Source organism: Lolium perenne, chromosome 7 (genome assembly GCF_019359855.2).
Source record: "Lolium perenne isolate Kyuss_39 chromosome 7, Kyuss_2.0, whole genome shotgun sequence".
Classification (NCBI taxonomy): Eukaryota; Viridiplantae; Streptophyta; class Magnoliopsida; order Poales; family Poaceae; genus Lolium; species Lolium perenne.
In genome coordinates, this window is record NC_067250.2 from 264,724,023 (window position 1) to 264,748,007 (window position 23,985).

General features: G+C 45.5%; 1 protein-coding gene across 1 annotated transcript; it reads left to right on the forward strand.

Annotated features, from left to right (window-relative positions):
- Positions 1–11,494: 11,494 nt before the first annotated feature.
- On the forward strand, positions 11,495–12,726 carry LOC127312707 (AT-hook motif nuclear-localized protein 27-like). Its single transcript, XM_051343246.1, has one exon. The coding sequence runs from the start codon at positions 11,544–11,546 to the stop codon at positions 12,327–12,329; it is 786 nt and encodes a 261-aa protein (XP_051199206.1). The 5' UTR covers positions 11,495–11,543; the 3' UTR covers positions 12,330–12,726.
- Positions 12,727–23,985: the final 11,259 nt, after the last annotated feature.

Genomic DNA, 23,985 nt, shown 5'->3' on the forward strand with positions numbered 1-23,985 from the left:
ATGGGCTCGGCCCGTATACGTTTTTTTTTCTAAGGTGCGAAAATTCTCCCAGGTATGTAACATACCTCTCCAGTTTTAGACTGTGGTATGAATATATTTCAGCCATTGATTGGACGGAAATTAATGGCTATAATTCACTTGGGGGTACCACAAAAGAACCCCTCCATAAAGCCTTTTTTCTCAAGCCAATGCGCTTCAAATCTAAATCGTTTACACTTCAGTGCATTAAAAACTGTGGAGAGGAGGAGTGGCAATGATGGCCAATTATTTATGCAGTAGATGGATAGAGATGGCCGATTAGTCATGCAGTACATGGTTAGAGATTGCCAATTAGTTATGCAAGTCAGCTCGTGCCAACTGCGTTAGTTGTTTCTTCTTAGATAATGACATGATTCCATAGAAGTCATGATGATGACATGAAAGAAACAAACAAAGAAGAGACTAATTCTTATTAGATTAGATTTACTTTTCTTTACAAAATTATACATCCTTACACAATAGAAATCAAGGTTACGTCACTTAACATCAGAGGTATAATTTACTTGCGAGGTTCATCAAGCCAAACAACATGATCCAAACCCCCTCTAATTTAGCAAGCTCGTGGGTTTGACTCACGGGGTATAAATCCACACTTAGTCTTGATATAATCCATGCACATATAATAGCGATCATCAAAGACCGGTGTTGTGATTCCATATCTTTGTACCCCATTCAGAATAGTGTTCACAACCACCGCACAATTAGAAGAGAAGACAACTCTTACAGCCAGTCGACTGTGCTAGAGTTAGACCATATTTGAGGGCAAGTGCTTCGAAACTGGAGTGAGAGCACCTTGAGCATGATCAATTTTCACATTCAAGGCAACGTCAAAATTTCCTCCACTAGTGATACAGAAGCCGGGCATTTCCCCTTTTAGAAAAAACAGTAGGACTTAATTTGCACCCAATTTTCTCTGTTTTGGTGCATATGATTCAAGTAGCCATGGCATCTCAATCCTATATTTTTTCTATTCCTATGATTTTTCTATCCTATGAATCAAAGGATCCCTATAAATTTTCCTATAGGCTATAGCAACTAAAGTATGAAGATCATTAAAATAAGATTGAATAATAAAATGGAAGATAACTATCTTGCAAATAGTCTATTAGTTAACATATAGGGTGAAATTCTTACAACAATGAAGATGTCGTTGAGGATTTTAGAAGCGAAAAAGGTCGGAGAGCTCATCTGTTGTATGTAACTCCATGCCTTATGGTTAAACTGAATTTTAATATGCTACTATGCTTTATTTTGCTTTGTAGCCATTCATGAATGATGATCTCCTAAACCAAAGATAGTATTAAGTGTTGACTAATGCTTAGTTTTGGAGCAATTCTTTGTGCTCTTCTTTGGTTTGACCCGCCCAAGGTTTTCTTTCAAGATACAACAATGAGTGATGCTCTTATCCGTGGTAGATGCACATAGCGTGACTGTCTGCTAATGCTAGAAAGACATAAATGAAAGGCGCTTCCTGAAGCGCAAAATACATTTAAGCATGAAATATGACCGCTTGCTACTGATCAAATGGAAGCATGTTATCTTCAAAAAATTGGGAGGCTGCCAACTTTTTCTTTCAGGGAAGGGAGGCTGCCAACTAAACATGTTGTAGTCAGTTCTAAAAGCATCTTCTTACTTCATCCGCTTATTGGGCCTCTACATTTAAAATGGGCTCTTTTGAATGTTTGCATTGTTGAGTTATGTGAAACATGTTTTCTAATCCCAGCCATGATTCCGTTTCTTCATTAGCTTTAGCTACTAAATGGACTTTGACGTCGGAATGAAAATTTTGTCTTGGTGTTGTTGCATCTCTGTTTAAACTTCAAACCCCCGACGAAATATGAGCCGACGTCGTGATTAGGAACCACAAAGGTGAATGCTTACCTATGTGCAGCGAGCTACTTTATGAGGTCTCGTTGCCTGAACTTGCAGATGTTCGATGTGCATTGGCTTCCGCTTGGCAGGAAGGTAACAACCGAATCACGTTAGCATCGGACTGCATCAGTGTGGTGCAGCGCATCAAATTTTCTACCCTTGACCGTTTGTTTCCGGGGGTAGTCATGCGGGACATCAAGAAAATGGCAACACATTTTGTGTGTTGCTCCTTCTTCATTGTCACTCGTAAGCTCAATGAATCGGCGCATGTTTTAATTTGTAGCTCTGAACTTTCTGGTGTCTGTAATGGTTCCTAATGTTTCTTCTGATTGCGTCCAGGATGTACTTGGAAATGATTTGATTCAATTGACGAAACGCCATGTTCACTAGAGAGAAAAAACACTCTAGACTTGGAACAGGGACAGAACGAGTACCCGTCTACACAGACGCAGATAACGCACTCCACCGTAATATAATGGACGCTGCGGCGTGCACATTTTCTCCCTTGCATGAAGACATGAACTTGCACATCTCCAAGGCACCATTCCTTAAGTTATCTTCATCGGTAAGTGTGTGCGTGATCTGTCGCTGGTCTCGGCCAAAGCGGCGCCACTTCGCTAACGACACCCCTTGATCAAAAAACAAATCAGTACGACATGCTCCGAATCAAGCCAAGCTCGCCCTTTTCACAACACAGCTAAGCACGCCGGATTAACTAACCTTTCTCCTACTAGCTCGATCCACACACATGATCCCAGCTGTACGAGCCAAGTTTAATATACGTCCCGGCCAGCGCATGCAGCCGCGAGGCCGTAACGTGCGCGAGCACCTTCGAGCTCGACAAATCCGCCATTGGATCCCTCGATTATCCCGGCTAATTTCCGCTACGTGTCCCGGCGAGGCGATTAGGCGCTTATTATAGTGCCGGCAGCGGCGCCGTGCCGTGCCGCCGGGGCGACGCCCATGTGCCCGGCACCGGCGCCGGGATCATTAGCCCCGGCTAAGTGCGCCACGCCCCGACAAAAGCGTGACCTTGAAAAGCGGTTCAGGTCGTATGATCAGGGCTAATCTTCGCTGTCATTGGCGGGGCTTGGTTTAATTAGGACATGAGCCGACGCACAGATTTGGCCACTTGGCAGCTTTAGCGAACGTTGCATGAGCCTTCGAGACAGCTACCTTCTTCAGGGTACAGTTGAACTAAGTCCCAACCAGATCTTCTTATCTGAACATAGATCACCGTCTTATCCAACTTTCAAGCATCAAATCGGAAAACCTATGATGTGAGCTTTCTTTCTTCATGAACTCCAAGAACACACAAGTCTAATACTTAACTTTTAACACGAAACGGTCCCATCTTCAAACAAAATCGTAGGGCAGATGATGATGTGGCGATGATTTCGCATACATTATATCCTAGTTAGTTAGCACACAAAATCAGTAAAATACTCCCTCCAAACAAATCAGTAAAAGACAAATGGAAATTGCAAAAAACAATCAAAGCATAAACATATAGTTTAAAAAATCTATTGTATGCAAAAAAAAAGAAAAAAATGGTTTAGCATCAAAATATTAGATATATTCTAGAAGAATCAAAGTTTGCTAAGCTTGATTTTTGAGAGTATTTATCTGGCTTCGATCGTTTTACTGCGGCGTCATCAAATATACACCTTAGCCGAGGTCATAACCCAAATTATTGTTGAATGTAGATGGGCTGCAGCCCAGTAAGGCAGCCCATATAGTCTACAATTCCTGAAATCTCAAGGCCCATCACGTTGACAGCTTGGGACAGCCTTGGGGGACAAAGTTTAGTCCCACATTGCCAGTTGGGAGTGAGTTGGAGTGGTATATAAGGGTTGTTGTTCTACTCCTTCCAAGTGAGTGAGAATAGAAGGAGCCCTCGCGCACTCCTCTTCCTCCGCCCGCACGTCTCGGCTCGGCACGTCATGTCACGCACGCACGTCGCGTTTCGTGACTCGAGTTCGAGACACACTCAAGGAAGCCTAAATTTTTGCTTGGTGCACCAACTGTGTTGGGTACGTGTCGACCTGCATGTGCATGCTCGCCGCGTGTCCCTGGCTTCCTACGCGTGTCAACGCGGTTGGGGCGGCTCTCCTCCCAGGCTATACAAGGAGTCCGATCAGATCTGGAGAAAAGGGCTCTCAGATCTCTCTCTCGTGAAGTTCCTTTTGTTGTGCTACTCTCTAGTCTTCCCCATCCCGGCGACTGCGTGCACAGCCGTCCGGGAGAGCAGGCCTCCGAAACTCCGTCCGTTGAGATCCTGCACCGGGAGACGGGCGATAAGGTTTTTGGGGAGCGTCTCGGCGCGACTGCTCGCTGCTGTTCGTCTTTTTCTTCGACGGTTCGGCTGCTTCATCGACGACTTCGACTACACCATGGGCGACATCAACAACTCCCATGGTGGTGGTGGTGCTACTGCTGGTGCGACCTTCCCGGTCGCGATGTACGTGATTTCTCTCTCCTACCTTGCACTGCTACTTGTTCCATGTTCAGATCTGATGCATGTGCTTAGTCTGATGTGTATGGTTAAGTATGCTTGTGTATCTGTAATGTTGCTTTCGGTAATTAAACTCACACGGAAATTGCCTAATAATCCAACAATTATCCTGTTATCTAAAGTTAAGAATCAGATATGTTTGATATTTGTATTTGGGGTACAAATATTTTATTGGCACATTGGTAGGAAGACTACATATGTTCTTTCCTTTATACTAATTATAAGAAGATATTTGGTTTTTATTATATCTACGGTATAGTAAGGTTGTGTTGATGTTTATGAGTCGCAAATCGTTAAGATGTCTTATCACGTAAGCTGCGAACTGCCTGCATAAATAATCTCTGGATTAACTAGCTGACTACGTACGGGCCACTTGCACTCAAATACATATATTATCGAGCAGGATAATCCTACTTTAGGACCTCGGAGTAAACATTAAGGCAAGGCCATGGTACACGACAGCAACTGGATTAGCATCATCTGCAGTGAAGAGTTGATCCGCTTAAAAACACAAGTGAATAGTTTTTTTTTAAGGAATACGGTGGGGAAAACCTTTACATTGATTTTTTAAATAATAAGAATCCAAATCTTCGTCCCCGGGGACTTGAATCTAGGTGTCTGGGTTGTACATTCACTTCCCTAACCAAGTGAGCTTATATTTCTTAAGAAGTGAATAGTTGATTTAGCTCAAACTCAAACAGATATGTGGTAAGATCCTCCTGACCCCCGAGTCGTCCCCAGGGTGGCTCGAGGAACCCTAGTTTCCACTGCCAACATCCCCACCCTCCATCCCTCGCCTCTCTCTTCCGCCGCCGCCAGATGACTCCGCCTACTTAAGCCTGCGTCGGAGGACTGCGGGCTTTTCTCACACGCAGCGGCCTAAGCTGGCTGTGTGGGCCTGTGGTGGAGGGAAGCTCGTCCTCGGCGACTCCAATCGGCGTGGCAGCTGTCTTCGTCCCAACATCCTCGCCCGTGTCCCGATGGACCCCCAGCTCCAAGCAGAGCAGTGTATGGTGGAGCTTTGGCTTCTTCCCTATAGGCGGCGGCTGAAGCTATGGTTCCTATCGCGTGTCGATCATCTCCGGCGAGGTGGCTGCTACCATGTATGCTCGACATCTTGAGGAGCCAGATCTAGCTGGGCTTGGCCTGATCTGGCCCATTGGCTCCTACCAGCAGTGATGTTGGTGGCTCCTGCATGGTGGTGGCGCCATTGTTGTGCAGGAGGTGTCGGAGCAGATGCCGAATAACAAGATCTTGCCACAAGCCCACGATTGGACCAGTGCTCATCAACGCCATTGTTTGCACGCAAGCCGACACAACGAAAACTCACGTCTGCAATTGCCCACCTGCCACACGTAATGTCATGCAAGTCTAGCGCATGAAAGTGTGAAGAGGAGCACCATCTTCAACACAACGCCCTCAAGACGGGAAGCGACGCGGGATCGACGTCGTCTTCTAACCTTGCACCACAAGGTCTAGATCTTGAACTGAAGATGTGTCCGAGAGAAAGGGACCGAAGAGCTCCACGACGACCCTATGATGAGAGCAACATTCACGGATGTCGCGCCGTCGTCTTTCTCTAGAGCAAACCTTTCTCCTCACCCCACACAGTCGTACAAAGGCGTGAAAACCTACAACGTTGCTGGCTCGCAGCCCACTGGCCCAAGCATGTCCAACTAACTTCATGTCGGTCTTACCATGTTGTGTAGTTAGAGCTTCTATGTTTGAAACGTTTTCATTTTAGCGTCCTACAATGACCTCCAAGAGTCCGTTCGGTGGTGAAGATCTTCTTCATTGTGGTAAATGCACGTGTTCTATCTGAAGCGTCATCATCAGAGTCGAAGTTGCATGTCTCTGCGTAAGGATTCACTTGTTTGGCATAGGCCAACTTAAGCTAGACAATGCCCCTATTGCAAGATCTTTGGTGGTCGTTTGTTCGGGAAGTCAGGGTCATTGTAGAGTGAGGACCATGACGCTGGTGGGCAACCTCGGCCATGTCCTTACGTCAGTGGTGTGTATAGCTTCTATGGGTAGCCAGAGTGGTTGTGTGCGCCCTCGCGACTATCGTTATGAGAGTTGGCAAGGGTGGTTGTACCGGTTTTGGCTGGTTTTCCGCTAATAAATAGTCTAAATATTTAAAATTGCATGCATTTTATCTCTTTTTAAACAACATATATATTTTTGTACACCTCATCGATGCCCTTAACCACGGAAACCATAGGTCAGTTTGGTTGCTCACATGATTTGTTTCCCATTTTTTAGTTTTGGCCCGCCAAATGTTGCATGAGGTAAAACGTGGCTTGAGCCGTTTGGTTGCATGCAATCCTATTTTCGCATTTTAAGAGAAAATATTCACGTTGTTTCGTGATTTGTTTTAGACTTGCAAGATACTGAACCTGCTGCTTTGTTTTGTGTGGAACGGGGTGGGTGAGGCCGTGAGGGGGTTAGAACCTCTTCCTCAAGTGCTGAGCATACTAACCATTAACTACACTACACCATAAGATATAGCATATTAAACGAACAACATAGCTGGAATTACTTTGTTCATACAACTTTAACTTGCAATACATGGTACACGACGATGGAAAATAAGCATAGTTCAAACGATAGATAATAATAACCAACATTCACTCATCGATTATGGCAAGGGCTAGCTCATGATGTGGGCACTTCTTGACCACCTCAGTCACGCTATAGTGAAAATTCATGACATTTTAGACATCTCCCTTGAGTGCCTTGAAGTTCATGAAGTACTCAATCTTGATGTCGTGAGCAATTGGAAATGAACCAACTCTTGATGCAAGGAAATGTTGTCATTGACGTCCTTCAGCTTCACCATCCAGGAGCAATCGGTGTTGGTCTTCATGATTATGGTCTTTGGGACGGTGCCAAGATACTGATGGAAGGAGTCAAGAATTGGAAGCAAAACCAACCCTGGTGCTATGATGACTTTAGTTAGGAAAATGTCTTGGACCAATGCCATCATGGAAGTTGCCCACCTTCGGCAGCCTTCCCCTTGGCCTCTTGGTGTCGCTTTCTTCTCTAGCATCCTTGGATCACCCTTCACCAAGGTTGTAGATAGCAGCATCCATCATCATCCTGGAGCAATGCAAAAAAAAAAGCTAATAAGCAATTTGTATGTTTATAGAGCCGCGTTGTGTCAAAGAGATATAACCTAAGCCATCGTGATAGAAACACAACATTTTTTCATAGTTTTGCTTCGGTTAGATGAAAGAAGAATTTCATAAAGAGACTAAAAAATCAAATCAATGGGTGGAAGGTGCTGAGATAAAGAAACCAATTGTGTTTGATTGTTTTCCTAATCTCTTTTCTTCTGAATTTCAGTTCACTGGTCCGACCCTTCTAGAGAAATTCCATCCAAGGGTGACTGAGGCGACGAATGAAAAGCTAAGAGCTCCATATTCTGCTGAGGAGGTTAAAAATGCTGCTTTTAGTATTGATGATTTTAAAGATCGAGAGCCGGATGGAATCCATGCGATTTTCTATAAACATTTCTAGGACATGTTTGGTGAAGAAATTACTTCTGAAGTTATGGAAGCTCCTAATTCAGGTACAATACTAGATGGTTGGAATGATACTACAGTCGTTCTTATCCACAAAATTGATGACCCTGAGCTAATCCCAGTTTCGTCCTATTAGCCTATGCAATATTATATATAAGATTATCTCAAAGGTGCTTGCCTTGAGGCTGAAAGGAATTCTTCATGAGGGTACTTCTCCGATGCAAAGTGTTTTTGTACCTGGAATACTCATTATGAATAATGTGCTAGTTTCTTATGAGAGTATTCATGCTATCAAAAATAAGAGAAATGGTGTTGTTGGTTCTTGTGCAGTAAAGTTAGATATGCATAATGCCTATGATAGAGTGGAGTGGATTTTCCTAGAAAATATGATGGAAAAGCTAGGTTTTTATGAGGTCTGGATCAACATGATGATGGTATGTGTTAGGCCTGATAGATATCAAGTGCGGTTTAACTCAGAAGAGACAGATATGTTTACACCTACGAGAGGGCTCTGTCAGGGGATCCTCTGTCTCTTTATTTGTTCTTGTTATGCACTGAAGAATTATCAAGTCTGTTGTTGTATGAAGAATAAATTTGTGGCATTGATGGGATAAGGGTGTGCAGGAATGCACCGTCAGTTTCACACCTGTTATTTGCTGATGATTTCCTGATTCTCATGAGAGCGGATATGACTATTTGCAACTTCCTTGCAACAAGTTCTTGATAGCATATTCTAGCATATTCTTTTCTCCTAACACAAATGCTAACTCGGATAGACGGTGAGTTTGGCAAAATCTAGCATATTCTTTTCTCCTAACACAAATGCTTTGATGAGATCAGAAATATGTGAAGCACTGCATATAGATACCGAAGCTCTTTCAGACAAGTATCTCGGCCTCTCTGCCTTGGTGGGGGAGGACATAAGTGATTGCTTTAAACATTTTATAGAGACGATTATCCAAATAATCAATGGATGGAAGGAAAAACAATTATCTATTAAAGGAAATGAAATTTTATTGAAAGCCATAGCTCAAGCTATACCAGTGTATGCAATATTAGTTTTTATGATTCCTAAATGGTTTTGCCAGAGCATGATGGATGCAGTAGCTAAGTTTTTGTGGGGAGATGATGAGAATAGCAACAAAATACATTGGTTTGCATGGTGGAAACTCTGCTATCCAAAGAATGAAGGAGGTATGGTATTTCGAGATTCCGAGAGCTTTAATCTTGCTATGCTGGCCAAATAGGTGTTGTGAAGTGTATATGTGGATTGCCTAGGCCTTTCCATCAGTTCGGACTTTTGGTTCAAGTGGCTAGTGCATGAAGCTTAACATGGTATCAGAGCCCCAGGTCTCAAGTTCAAATCCTGGCTTTCACATGGTTTTCGCAATTAAGCCTAAAAATTGCTGTTGCCCCCCTCTTTAGCCACCGCTGTTTCGGTGTGCTCTTCTTTTTTCACGTGTTGACTTTCTCTTCTCCCGTCACACGCGAGTGGGGGTGTTGTGAAGTGTATATGTGGATTGCCTAGGCCTTTCCATCAGTTCAGACTTTTGGTTCAAGTGGCTAGTGCATGAAGCTTAACAACGGGTATGTTGATTAATTGATGGGCCGAATTCGTTATGTGCTTAAGTTTTACAAGCGAAGTACTATCCACAAGGTAATATTCTGAAGGCAGGACCAAAGGCAGGGTCATCATTTACTTGACAAAGCATATTAGCTGGTTTAGCCACCTTTAAGAGAGGATTTATTTGGAGGGTGGGGAATTGAGAAAGCATAAATATTTGGAATGATCCCTGGATACCCTCTAGTCTAAATAGGACGCTGACTTCACGGTGGTTACTACCCTTCTAACAAAAGTTTGCAAGCTGATAAACCCAATGACTGGCCAGTGGGATGAGGAATTAATCAATTCAATATTCAATATTGTGGATGCAAATCAAATTTTCTTAATACATGTGAATACAAATGGGTTTAATGATTTTATCTCCCTGTCTCTTACTAAACACGGATGCTTCACAGTACGGTAAGCTTATCATAAACAGTGGCGTCATCAATTTGGCCACAATGTTGCTCGCTTGGCATTACCAGGGGCATCGGCGCTAAACCCGGCCTGGCGTATTCTTTGGAAGTTGGAAAAATTCCATGTACAGTCAAAACTTTAATTTGGAGAGCACTCCATGGAATTCTTCCAATAAAAAATTTCTTAGCAAACAGACATGTGGGAACAAGTGGAGAATGTCCAATATGTCACATAGGGGCAGAAGATATTCATCATCTTTTTATTTACTTGTGAAACGGCACATGAAAATATGGAGACAACTTGGGCTTAGCTAAGTCATGGAGGATGCACAATCTGTTGACAGGGCGGGTTCTGTTGTCCTTGAACAACTTCTCCGCCTCTCGGATAATGCTTACTCGAGCCTCCAAATGGCAAAGATGAAGAAAACTATTGCGATGGCGGCTTGTTATCTATGGTGGATCCAAAGACAAAGAGCACATAATGAAGATGCACCGCCAATATACAAGTGCAAGCTATCTATTCTGACTATTGTGGCCAATGCAAGGACACGCGACTTAAGAGATGAACGATGGACTAGGCCGGGACCTCGTGTCCTCAAACTAAAAGCGGACGCTTCATTTTATGTGGATGATGGTGCTGGTTCGGTCGGGCCTGTGATCCGAGACTATGAGGGTCGCCTGGTTGCAGCGAGCTGTTTGCTGCTCCCACATGTTTCTTCAGTGGCAATGTCGGAAGCTCATGCGATGAAGGAAGGACTAGCGCCGACGGAGAGAAGCTGTAACCGAGTGATTGCAGAATCCGACTCAATAGAAACAATTGAAGCATTCACCAGAGAACAAAGGTGGTAAAATGAATCAACAATAATTGTATAGACAAAGTTACAACCATTGAAGATGTTTCATTCAAGTTCTTCCCCCGAGAAGCAAATCAAGTGGAGTTAGCTAAATATAGTTTTTAATAAGATCTCTTGTACTTGGGACGATGATCCCCTAGCTTCCTCCTTGAACGATGTAGCCATAACTTGATTTTGTAACAGCAAGTTTCAAACACACTCTTTTTTTTACTAAGGTATTTAAAGTGATTGAAAGGTTTTTAATAAGGTGGTGTTGCAATGGCACCTTGCTTTTATTCCGTGGCAGCAACGGGGGCGCTGCATCGCGTCCGGTTTCACTTTTGGCGCCGAGAAAAACTGAAACGCCGCGCAGGGAACGGTGCGAGCGAACGTTACGGATTGGCCGCGCTGCACCGCGACACGTACCGGCGTCGCCGCCACACCGCGCACATGCCGGGCCTTCTCGTCGCGCTCCACTCGTCCCGTCACGAGCCGCTCCATGCTCTGCTCTACGACTCCAGACGCCGAGACCCCTTCTCTCTCCTGCGCGTGGGTACAACTGCGGGCGAGGGAGCCGAGGCAGCGCCCAAAACCGCGCAGTCTCTCTCTCCCCCTCTCGCTCGCTGTCCCCGAGTTCGAGATCTTGACGAGCCAGACAAGCACCGCCAAGAAAAGAAGCCAAGGTCGTGTGATTCTACTGTAGAGGTAGCCAGTGTGGCGGATTGGGGGGAGCCTACGTGCATGGCCGCCGGCAGCAACAAGTGGTGGCAGGACTACCCGTCGCAGCACGACCAGCTGCCGCCGGTGTCCATGCCGCCGGCGCAAGACGCTCCCTTGGCGGCCTTCTCGCCCGAGACCAAGCCGCCGCCGCCGCCGCCGCAGCAGGGCCAGGGGCCGGAGGCCGGCGCCATCGTGCCGCTGCGGCGGCCGCGGGGCCGGCCGATGGGGTCCAAGAACAAGCCCAAGCCGCCGGTGATCATCACGCGGGACAGCCCCAACGCGCTGCACTCCCACATCCTCGAGGTGCCCCCCGGCGCCGACGTCGTCGCCTGCGTCGCCGAGTACGCGCGCCGCCGCGGCCGCGGCGTCTGCGTGCTGGGCGCGTCGGGCGCCGTCGCCGACGTCGCCGTGCGCGGCGCGGCGGGCCCCATCCCGGGCCGCCTCGAGCTGCTCTCCATGACCGGCACCGTGCTCCCGCCCCCGGCCCCCGCCGAGGCGTCGGGCCTCGCCGTGCTGCTCTCCGCCGGGCAGGGCCAGGTCGTCGGCGGGTGCATCGTGGGGCCGCTCGTCGCCGCCGGCACCGTCACGCTCTTCGCCGCCACCTTCGCCAACGCCGTCTACGAGCGCCTCCCGCTCCAGGACGACGCCGTCGACGCCGACGTCAAGCCCGACCTCTCCAACGCCACCGACGCCGCCCTGTCCCAGCAAGTGCAGGCACATCTGCCGCTGCCGATGTCTCAGCCCATGGCCATGGGCGCCGGCTACCCCGACCACCGCTCGCCTCCGTACGCCTGGGGAGGCCATTGAGGCTGCATCTGACGACCAACCTGTGGACCGATCCTTAGCTTTCTGCTCTTCTTGCTCCTAACATCCTCTAGACAAGTAGGCGAGTTTATTGATTCATGGAGTGCTCTTCTTGGGCTCCTGTAATTTACTTTCACCCCCCATTCTGATTTTGGTGTCCAAGATCAGCACAAAACGGCGACGAAGCAGACCATCGAACCACTTTGTGTGTGGTTAATTGAGGTCAGTGTTCTAGTTTTACAAGCTTGCCTACTGGTTTCGGATTTAGCCCATTCAGCCTGAGTCGGTGTAGAATCAATAGAGCATTACCAGCATGTGAATTGTGCTAACTGACTGGGGGAATCGGGATTTTGTTCCCTCAAAACAGAAAATTGGGATTTTGTTGTTAATTATGCTTTTCCTTGTCTCGCTACAATTCGTTTTATCCAAATTCCTGGTCGGTTTTGTTTTGATGCATGCTTGCCATTGTACAAAACCCCCACATTGCGATTGGTCAATGCCTCATTGGTTGATCCGGCTGCTTCTGTACCTTCTGATCTTCAAGGCAGGGGAAAAACATCGGACTACCTAGCAACTAGCTTGTGTACCTTCTGATCTTCAAGGCAGGGGAAGAACATCGGACTACCTACCAACTAGCATAAAGATGTACTAGCAGAATGGAAGATCAGAAAACATGTATATGTGGCATCTTTGATTCAAAGAGTTTTTGTAGTTTGGCAACAAAGGTTTTCCAAAACTGAAGTATTTCGTGGCAAAAACTGCAAAACGTTTGGAGAATGTTGTTTAACCGTCCATTTGACCAATTGATGGGAGCTGTGAATATCATATACTGCTACACGAAAACTCAATTTTTTTGTAGCAAACAAATGATGATAATGCTTCAAAGCTCAAACAAAGCACTTGAGATATGTCTGGGTAGCACAGTAGACTAGATACTTTGACTTGTGGGGCGTAGATGAACAAAATGCACCAGAGACAGTAGTATCCTTGTTACGGCTCGTGCTCATCCGTTTCAGTATTAATACCACAGTTTTTTTTAGTTCTAAAAAAACCCACAGTTTTTCATCCCTCAAAAAAAGAAAAACCCACAGTTTTTAACACATCAAAGGATTCTAAACTGCAGTAATTTAGAAAACTGCAGTATTTCCCAAAAACTTCAAAAATATTTTGCTGCCAAATACAGCCTAGTTTTTTTTTCTCTTTATGACGGTTAACTTAATTGTATGATTGAATTTTATAAGAACATTTCCTAGAAATTCCTGTGCACTACATTTTGTTGAAAACTTTCCATTCACTCAAATCTTGTGGATGGGTTACGACTAATGATTAAAATAGCGTGCTAAATAAAATAGCGGTAGCCTCCTTCAAACGTTGTGGACGCTATATCATGTTAATAGCGTGGTATATTTCAAACAGCGTTTTTAAAATAATACTAAATATAGTCTAAAAATAATAATTTTACTAGAACGAATGAATATATGATCCAAAAATAACTGAATGAATATATGATCCAAAAATAACTGAATCATACGCACATAACCACATATAAAAATATATCTTAAATATTTTAGAAGGCTAACATCAGCATTTCACAAGGCATCAACATAGTATAAACTATTTATTAGAAAATATTAGCATTAGCGATATTATTTATTATCTTCTGATTTAGAAGTGGAACCAACAGATTGTAATTCATCACCACGAAAAAATGAAAGCAACTTGCCTGAAAAAATAGCGCGCTAACGCTATAAAGTTTTAGCGCGATATAGCATGCTATTTAGCGTCACATCGAGCAAAAATACTAAAATTTAGCGTGAACCCTCTAAATATGCTATAGCGCACTATTGGCAGAGAAATAACGTGCTATTTAAAACCTTGGTTATGACACTGTAATCATAAAGCAACATGACATTTTAATGATGCATTTTTGCTATTCGTGTGTTTCCAAAAAATTCTACAACAGAAATGATGGGTCGCGGAAGAAACAACAGAAATTTGCCTCTCAATAAGAACGAATGTGGAAAATGACTGAGAATTTATCTTTTTCCAAACGATTTTCTGCAGGCTCGTTGAAAAAACGGGGCGTTTCACCAAATTCCGGTTAGGTTGTGTTATTTATGCATGCTTGCCATAGCACGAAACCTCCACCTTGCGAATCTTGTCAAATGGTGAATCCGGCTGCCTGTGTACCTTCTGATCAGGGTAAAAACATAGGAACTTAGCAACACAATGGAAGATAAGAAAACATGTAATCTATGGCTTCTTTGATTCAAAAATGGTTTCGTAGGAATGTTGATGTGTTGGGACCCTTTGAATTTTACTTTATGCCGGTTATTTGAAATGAATTTTATAAGGATTTTTCTGGAAATTGATTTGCACTGGCATTTCATCGAGAACTTCCCATTCACGAATACTATGTTGCAAATGTGCTATCAAAGAAAATTGAGAAAATAAATCATAAAGCATTCCAGGTGGCACGACACCGTAATCCCTTGTTTTTTTTATTGTTATGTTTCAAAATATTCTAGTATGAATCATACAAGCCTAGAAATGATGGGTTATGGTTATGGAAGAGACAATAGAAAATTGCCTCTCAATGAGAACGAATGCGGAAAATGGGCAAAACGAGAGTGGATTTTGTATACCCACGCATGAGTGTGGATGTTTTCGTCACCGTCCATTATGCTTTTAGATTCGGATAAAAAAAGAGAGAAAGGAATATTTTCATCAACCATGGTGGGCACGAATATCGAGAAATAAATGGACGGTGACGGAAACACCCACACCCATGCGTGGGTGTACAAAAATATTCTTAGGAAAGGAGAATGCTCGTTATGTTCATGTTTTGTTTGTTCAAAAGGGATCCTTACTGACAATTCCTTTTTTAAAAAATAAATGAAAGCCTAATACATACTCCCTCCGTTTCTTTCTATAGTGCCTATAGATTTTTGTCATTTGTTTCAGAATATAAGGTTGTAGATTAGCTTTTTTCCAATTACCCCCTCCCCGTTCAGCTTCTAAATCGTCCAGCTCCCAAAATTGTTATGGTAAGTTAGAAAGATATGGATTCCCCAAATTTTACGTTGATCGCAAATCGTTCAGCTAGGGGTCTTGTGTAAAAAATACTCTTGCGCTAATTTCCGTGCCAAAAAAACAATAGACACTATAGAATGGAGAGAGAGTACTACTCAAGGTCTTTCTATGTGGATATTGAATTATTGACAGTCAATCTCTCAAGATCTTTTTCCCTTTGTTGTGGTTGAATGATTTTCTTTTACCGTGAGTTGCATTAATATCATCACATATTTAGAATGTGATGGCTCTTAGCCATATAGTCTAACAATAAGGGCTTCTTTGATTCATAGGGTAGAAAAAACATAGGAATATAAAAGCATAAGGCTGGGATGTCATACTCATTTGAATTCTATGGGAAGATAAGTGTGTTCAATTGTAGCAAATAAATTTTTTCATGAGATATAACCTAATGCCTTTTACACTACTACAAAATCCTATTAAATTGTAGTTTATATCTTAATGCCTTTTAAGATATAAACTAAAATTCATGAGATATTAAGATAAGTGTGTTCAATTGTAGTACAAAATTCTTATAGGATTAGTTTTTATTAAGATATGTTCCTATAAATTAAACAACTTATATAAAAAAATTCCATAGAAACCAAATCCTACGAGCAATTCTTCTACAAATCCTATAAATCAAAGAAGTCCTTAGACCTTCAACTCAACATTTGGTGAGTGTCATGTTCCTTTGACAGTCATAGCCTATGCTGGAGACCATAGCAAAGTTAGATAGAGCATGATGCTTGTGGGAAAGCAAGGGAGCATAGCCTGGATGTTTTGTAAAGGAAGAACAGGCTGCCACTGTAACTTCCAAAGGTTAGGCTTTTGCATGTGCATCAGTGCTTAGGAACACCGCACCCTTCTTGGTTCTTGCTCCCTTTTCACTTTTGACATAGCCACGATCACCACCCTCCAAGGCTCCAAGCGCTGTCAGTCTGGAGATTACCTAGCTGAACTTGACGACCGCAAGGAAGAAGAGGCACTTTAATTGCATCTTTATCAGGGGACAGACTCTAATCTAAAGTAATGGCAGGCTTGATCCAAAGATGGAGAGACCTAACCACCAAAAAGCCCCGTAGAAGAATCATGGCGAAACAAAAGAAAAGCGCGGCGCTAGCTGATTTGAGTCGAGTTCAGAGCGATTTGGGGCGTGTGTAAAGCCTAAAAGAGGCTTCCAAATGAACTGGCCAAAGAAAGAAAAGCCATTGGTGGGTGGGTCAAACCTCCACAAAGGGACCAAGCGATGTACCCTCGGCGCAAGAAAGGAAGCAGTTCATCGGTGTCTGTTTTTGTTTCCTTTGGCCTTTGCCGAGGCCGAGGGATCTCCGGACTGGACTGGGCGAGTGTCCATGAGATTTGATCCTGCAGCTGCAGCTGCAGGCGGGGGCCAGGGTGATTGCATGCGTGATACTGCAGCTTTTACACCATTGCTGCTGGCTTCCATCGATCCATGGGCCTGCCTGCGTGCGTTTGCTTGCTGCTTCGTCTTTGCCTGTTTCAGTTCATCTTTTTCCCTAGTACAGCCCTCTGTCGCTCTGCCATGGGAGGTGCTTCTGTGCCAAGGCTTCTCTTCTGGGTACGGTGGTGGCGTCGATCTCAGTGCCGTGCGAAGTGGTGATGAGACACGCACTCAGCTCCGCTCCAGGGCTTGACGCTTTGACCACTGCGCGGCGCTCGGTTTTCTGCGTGCGATGGGATGCAGTGAGCTGTCCGTGCGCGAGACGAGTTTTCTTGGACTTAGCGAGGTGCGACCATGTCACGGCATCTCAAACTGCCCGTCCGACGCAACCGGACACAGAGCCAGCGCCCGACGGATAATAACTGGACTATCGGTGAAGACGCAAACACGAACCAAATATGGGTCTTCAATGCGTATGGAACCTTGCGCGTCACGTCCCGTGACCGCTCGCATCTTCCTCAGACCTGTATGGTAACGATTTAGGTCGATGCGTATTTCCAAACGCGCTAGTACCGGCGACGTTAATGGCGACGCCTCGCGTGCCGCGCGGCCACCGCCCCCTCTATCAAGGAAATTAATGCCGTTGCCAAACGTGCCGCGCCCCTCACCTTCCTCCGGAGTTTATAAAGAGGGTTGCACGCTTGGCTGCCTCATCCCCTCCTCAACCCTAGCCGCCGCACAACCTCCACCATAGCCACCAACTTTGCCATGATGAGCAGCGCTGGCGGTGGCCATGCTACCCCACCTCCACCTCCGTCTCCACAGGCGACTCCACCTTCCCCGGCCAACAACTTTGACATCGAGGAGTTCGACGATGAGAAGGATAGCGCCGACGATGTTATCGATGCGGACATGAACGCCAAGTTCATAACTGATGTGGAACAGGAGGCAGAGGAGGAGCGGGCAGCGCACGCGGCGTTCGACGCAGAGCAGCAACACCACATGGAGGCGGCGGCCGCAAGGGAGGAGTCAGACGACAATGACGACTTTGCTGGAGCAGGCCCGACCCATAGGAGAAAGCGGCAGAGCAGAGGGCCTTAATCGCGTCCTTCGAGACGCTGAAGAAGGCCGAGGATGACGCCAACGAGGTGTTGCGGGAGCGGCTACTGGAAGACGTAGCCGCCCACCGAGCTTTGTCCTCCGCGCGGCGGATGGAGCGGCAGGCGGCGGAGAAGCTGAGGGAGAGGGAGGCGACGACGGGGTCGGGCCTTCATCCGCCCCGAGGAGCAACAAGTAGTCTAGGGGCCTTGTTCCTTCTTAATTTTTTCCTTTATTTTCGTATGTACATTATGTTTTTAGTTGAATGAAAAAATTGTTCAAAAATAATATGCTTCTGGCGGCTAGAGACACACCCAGATGCAAACGAACGTGCTGTAAAAAAAATAACCATTTTCGTGTCCACGAGCCGATGAAAGGCGTAATCGATCGATTTTAGCATCTGATTTTGGTCACCCTGTTGAAGATGCCCTTAGAGCATCTCCACCGGCAGCCCCCAAATAGGCGCCGGCAGGGGCGCCAGCACCTCCGTTTGGGGGACGCCGGCACTGCGTCCTCTATTTGGGCGAGTTGTTCCCACACTGGTGCTCCCAAAACGGCGGTCCCGATAGATGTTTTGAATTAAAATTATAAATAAATGCATAGAAAATTGAATAATAAACATTTTATTCCACAAACTAATACATAATTGGGAACGAGGGGTTTACATGAAGATATAGTTTAGAACCTGGTTTTCCACAAACTAATACATAGTTTGAACCATGGTTGACATAAATATAAAATATTGCAAAAAAAAATTAAACCTAACTAGGCCGGTCAACGCAGGTTTCGTGTGTTCGCTGCCAAGAAAGAACACTCAAGGGCACACCCAATCACCTAAACTGGAAAATCTAGCTGGTGAGAGTTCAGTTTCGCTAAGCACAGTTCGAATTGCTATGCATTCTTACTCTACTTAGCGAGGGGCATTTGTTTGACGATACTTTGTCATGGTTTATAGATTGAAAGTTCAAATCACAATTCCAGGGGTGCGCATAATATCAGCAAGATTTCTCATCAAGCAAAAGAAAAACATATATCACTGTACCTGAGAGAGACAAAAAAATATTTCAGTTCAAATACACTAGTAGAAATATGGCCTTTTGCACCGGTTGGTAATGGCCATATGCACCGGATGGCCAACCGGTGCAAACCATCCGGTGCAAAAGGCCCCCCTTTTGCACCGGTTCGCTTACGAACCGGTGCTAAAGGGGTCTCCACGTGGCCGGCTGTGGGGCGCTGGGCGGGGGAGCTTTTGCACCGGTTCGTAATACGAACCGGTGCTAAAGGGTCTGCCGCGGCAGAAAAACACTTTTTTTTGAATTATTTTCTACTCCCTTTTTTTTTCTTTTTTCGGAATTTCTAATATTTTAGTTATTTCACAAGGTTAGTCTCTAACTACCCTTATCTCTAATCCAATTACTTACTCATGCTCAAACTTCCCGCTCGGTCACCCATCCTCCCACTACTCTAGCACTAGCACGCTTAACTTCCAAGTTCCTTTCCATCCCACATCCAAGTGCTTCGCGCGCATGTATGTGATAGTAGTATCATATCAATCCTATTAACATGTCGATTGATGTCATATTTCTTTATTGTTCGAATTTCAAATAATTATTTTAATAAACCAAAGTAATGTTGTAATAATAATCTTGAATAAATAAATAAACATTAACTCTATAATTAGTATTATTTTTAATTATTTTCAATTTTTTAATTTTTAATTTTTTTTTGCCAAACCTAAAACCTAAAAATTTGAAAATCTTATAATTTTCTAAAAGTAATAGCAATCTTTATGCAGGATGCAATTATTAATTTTAATTTTAAAAAATAAAAAATATGAAATCCTAAATTTCTGAAAAAAACTAAAATCTTCCTGCTTTCATATTTTCATTTGGAATTTCCAAAATCTAAAAATTAGCTAACCGGGTAAACCCGGGTGAATTCGGATGTAATTTTTTTCCACGATGATTTTGATATATTATACGTTTTTTTCGACGTCGTATGCAAAAGTTAATGCGGTTTTACCATTTTTCAAACATTTTTTGCAATAAATGTGAAAATTCAAATTTGTTAATTTTCCCTAATAGTAGGTTGCATAACATACATGAATCTCAAAAGATTTTTTTTTGAATAATCTATCATTTTCTTTTCTATTTTACAGTGTTAAAAAAGGCGATCCACGGGGAGGGGGGGGGGGGGGTGGAGGTGCGTGGGGAGCAGAAAAACCTTTTGCACCGGTTCGTAACACGAGCCGGTGTAAAAGAGTTTGTGGCTGACGCCAACCCTTTTGCACCGGTTCGTGTTACGAACCGGTGGAAAAGATCCCGCACGAACCGGTGCTAATGCCCCCTGGACGTGCAGACCGCACGAACCGGTGCTAATGACTCCTTTAACACCGGTTCGTGCCAAATCCGGTGCAAAAGCACTTTCGAGGACATGATAAAAGCCCTTGTTTCTACTAGTGAATATAAGCAATAGCATGGTAGGCATTGATGTGAAACTCTCACATAAATGAGAGCTAAGAGTTTTGCATGACTAATGGAAACTGATTATGAGTGGGACCTACTATCAAAAGAATGCAGTATGTATTAATCGATCAAACGATGACTCGGTCCATCTACCGGCACGTACATGTTGTAACTTGGTTTTCTAAGCTGCACGTACGTGTGTGTAATCTTGCCGTTGGCCAAGTTGCTTAGTTCGGATAAACATTATCAGCAACGACTGAGTATCTGGATGAGCTTTCGCGGAGCGCTGCGGAGAAGTAGTTCGGCGACTCGCGGCGCAGTCTTCCGCAAGGACTGATCGCCATAGGCCACTGTAAAAGGGACCTCGGACCATCTCCAGCCGCGTCCCCCAAAGCGTCCCCCAAAGGGATCGGATAAAAAATGCGTTCCAGCCACGTCCCCAAAGCCCATTTTTGCCCGGCGCCCCGATACACGGTGTCCGGCGCCCTGAGCCCGTCCCCGTCCCACAGGGGACGCACCGGGCATGCCGGACAGAACGAAAAGCGAGGCGGGTAGTGGCGGGGCCGACCCGTCAGTGGCACGGAAGGCTAAAACCCCATCGCCTACCTTTGGTCAAGCGACGTTAATGGCGTTCCTGTTTTCCCAGGCGACGCAGGTAGGGGCGGATCTATCATCCCTTTTGCCCGGGCAGCCGCCCAGGCTTCCGGCCGGCCGTCAAGCCTATTTTCGCCCAAATTCATATGTATTTGATAAAAATTTAGCACACTAAGCTTGTTTGCCCAGGCTTCAAAAACTTTTTGGGTCCGCCTATGGATGCAAGGACGCGTCTCGTCGTGCATGGCCGCGTGGCCGTCCGCGCCGAAGTTATTGCGTGCAACCACCCGCTGCCGCCGCTGTTTTAAGACGCCCTGCAGTTCTCGCCGCTCACAATCCTTCTCGTCGCCGCCGCCTCCCCCCTCCCAGATCTTCTCCTCGCCGCTCCAAAAATGTCGAGCTCGTCCTCCCGCAAGATCGCCGCGGCGAATGGCTTCGGCCGCGGCAGCCTCACCGTGCCGGAGGCGTGGGCGCTGTACCACGCCCGGTATCCAGTCCCGCCGGACATGCGGCTGCCAAGCAGCGGCGGCTGGAAGATGGCCGTGAACGGCATTGGCGTTCCGCCGCCGCCGAAGCCGCGCACGGACCAATGGAGGGACGCCATCAAGGCCCGGCGGGCTCAACTCACCGCCGAGGAGCGGTTGGATCCGACGTGGGCGGCCGACAACAACGACGCCTGGTGGACGACGTACTTCAAGGCGAAGTACGACGTCGAGATAGATGATACGTCGCCGACGTATCGATAATTTCTTATGTTCCATGCCACATTATTGATGATATCTACATGTTTTATGCATACTTTATGTCATATTTATGCATTTTCCGGCACTAACCTATTAACGAGATGCCGAAAAGCCAGTTGCTGTTTTCTGCTGTTTTTAGTTTCAGAAATCCTACAAAGGAAATATTCTCGGAATTGGACGAAATCAACGTCCAGGGGCCTATTTTTCCACGAAGCTTCCAGAAGACCGAAGAGGAAACGAAGTGGGGCCACGAGGCGACGACACAACAAGGCGGCGCGGCCTGGGCTTGGGCCGCGCCGGCCTATTGTGTCGCCACCTCGTGACGCCCCCTGACCTGCCCTTCCGCCTACTTAAAGCCTCCGTCGCGAAACCCCCAGTACCGAGAGCCACGATACGGAAAAACTTACTGAGGCGCCGCCGCCGCCAATCCCATCTCGGGGGATTCAGGAGATCGCCTCCGGCACCCTGCCGGAGAGGGGAATCATCTCCCGGAGTACTCTTCACCGCCATGGTCGCCTCCGGAGTGATGAGTGAGTAGTTCACCCCTGGACTATGGGTCCATAGCAGTAGCTAGATGGTTGTCTTCTCCTTATGTGCTTCATTGTTGGATCTTGTGAGCTGCCTAACATGATCAAGATCATCTATCTGTAATGCTATATGTTGTGTTTGTCGGGATCCGATGGATATTGAATACTATGTCAAGTTGATTATCAATCTATTGAAGGAGATATGCCCTAGAGGCAATAATAAAGTGGTTATTATTTATATCTTTATGTTTATGATAAATGTTTATATATCATGCTAGAATTGTATTAACCGAAACATTAGTACATGTGTGATATGTAGACAAACAAGAAGTCCCTAGTATGCCTCTTAAACTAGCTTGTTGATTAATGGATGATTAGTTTCATAATCATGAACATTGGATGTTATTAATAACAAGGTTATGTCATTGTGTGAATGATGTAATGGACACACCCAATTAAGCTGAAAGCATAAGATCTCGTCATTAAGTTATTTGCTATAAGCTTTCGATACATAGTTACCTAGTCCTTATGACCATGAGATCATGTAAATCACTTATACCGGAAAGGTACTTTGATTACACCAAACACCACTGCGTAAATGGGTGGCTATAAAGGTGGGATTAAGTATCCGGAAAGTATGAGTTGAGGCATATGGATCAACAGTGGGATTTGTCCATCCCGATGACGGATAGATATACTCTGGGCCCTCTCGGTGGAATGTCGTCTAATGTCTTGCAAGCATATGAATGAGTTCATAAGAGACCACATACCACGGTACGAGTAAAGAGTACTTGTCAGGAGACGAGGTTGAACAAGGTATAGAGTGATACCGAAGATCAAACCTCGGACAAGTAAAATATCGCGAGACAAAGGGAATTGGTAATATATGTGTATGGTTCATTCGATCACTAAAGTCATCGTTGAATATGTGGGAGCCATTATGGATCTCCAGATCCCGCTATTGGTTATTGGTCGGAGTGAGTACTCAACCATGTCCGCATAGTTCTCGAACCGTAGGGTGACACACTTAAAGTTGGATGTTGAAATGGTAGTTCTTGAATTATGGAATGAAGTTCGAATATTTGTTCGGAGTCCCGGATGAGATCCCGGACATCACGAGGAGTTCCGGAATGGTCCGGAGAATAAGATTCATATATAGGATGTCATTTTATGTGAAATAAAATGTCGCGGAAGGTTCTATGGAAGGTTCTAGAAGGTTCTAGAAAAGTCCGGAAGAAACCACCAAGGAAGGTGGAGTCCACAAGGGACTCCACCTCCATGGCCGGCCAGGCCTAGTGGGGGTGGAGTCCCAAGTGGACTCCACCATAGGGGCCGGCCACCCCCCACATGGGAGGTGGGAATCCCACCTTTGGGTGGGAGTCCTAGTTGGGCTAGGTTTGCCCCCTCCTATGGAAGGTTTTGGTTTCGGGTCTTATTCGAAGACTTGGACACCAACACTTGGGATCCACCTATATAATGAGGGGCCAAGGGAGGGGCCGGCCACCCCAAGACCATAGCTTGGCCGCCCCCCTTGAGTGGCCGGCCACCCCCTCCCAAACCCTAGCTTTGCTCCTCCACTTCATATTGTCCGGTTTGCTTAGCGAAGCTCCGCCGGACTTCTACACCGCCACCGACACCACGCCGTCGTGCGGTCGGATTCAAGAGGAGCTACTACTTCCGCTGCCCGCTGGAACGGGGAGGTGGACGTCGTCTTCATCAACAACCGAACGTGTGACCGAGTACGGAGGTGCTGCC

Coding starts and splice junctions, on each gene's coding strand:
- LOC127312707 (XM_051343246.1), top strand. CDS start 11,544: ATGGCCGCCGGCAGCAACAAGTGGTGGCAGGACTACCCGTCGCAGCAC.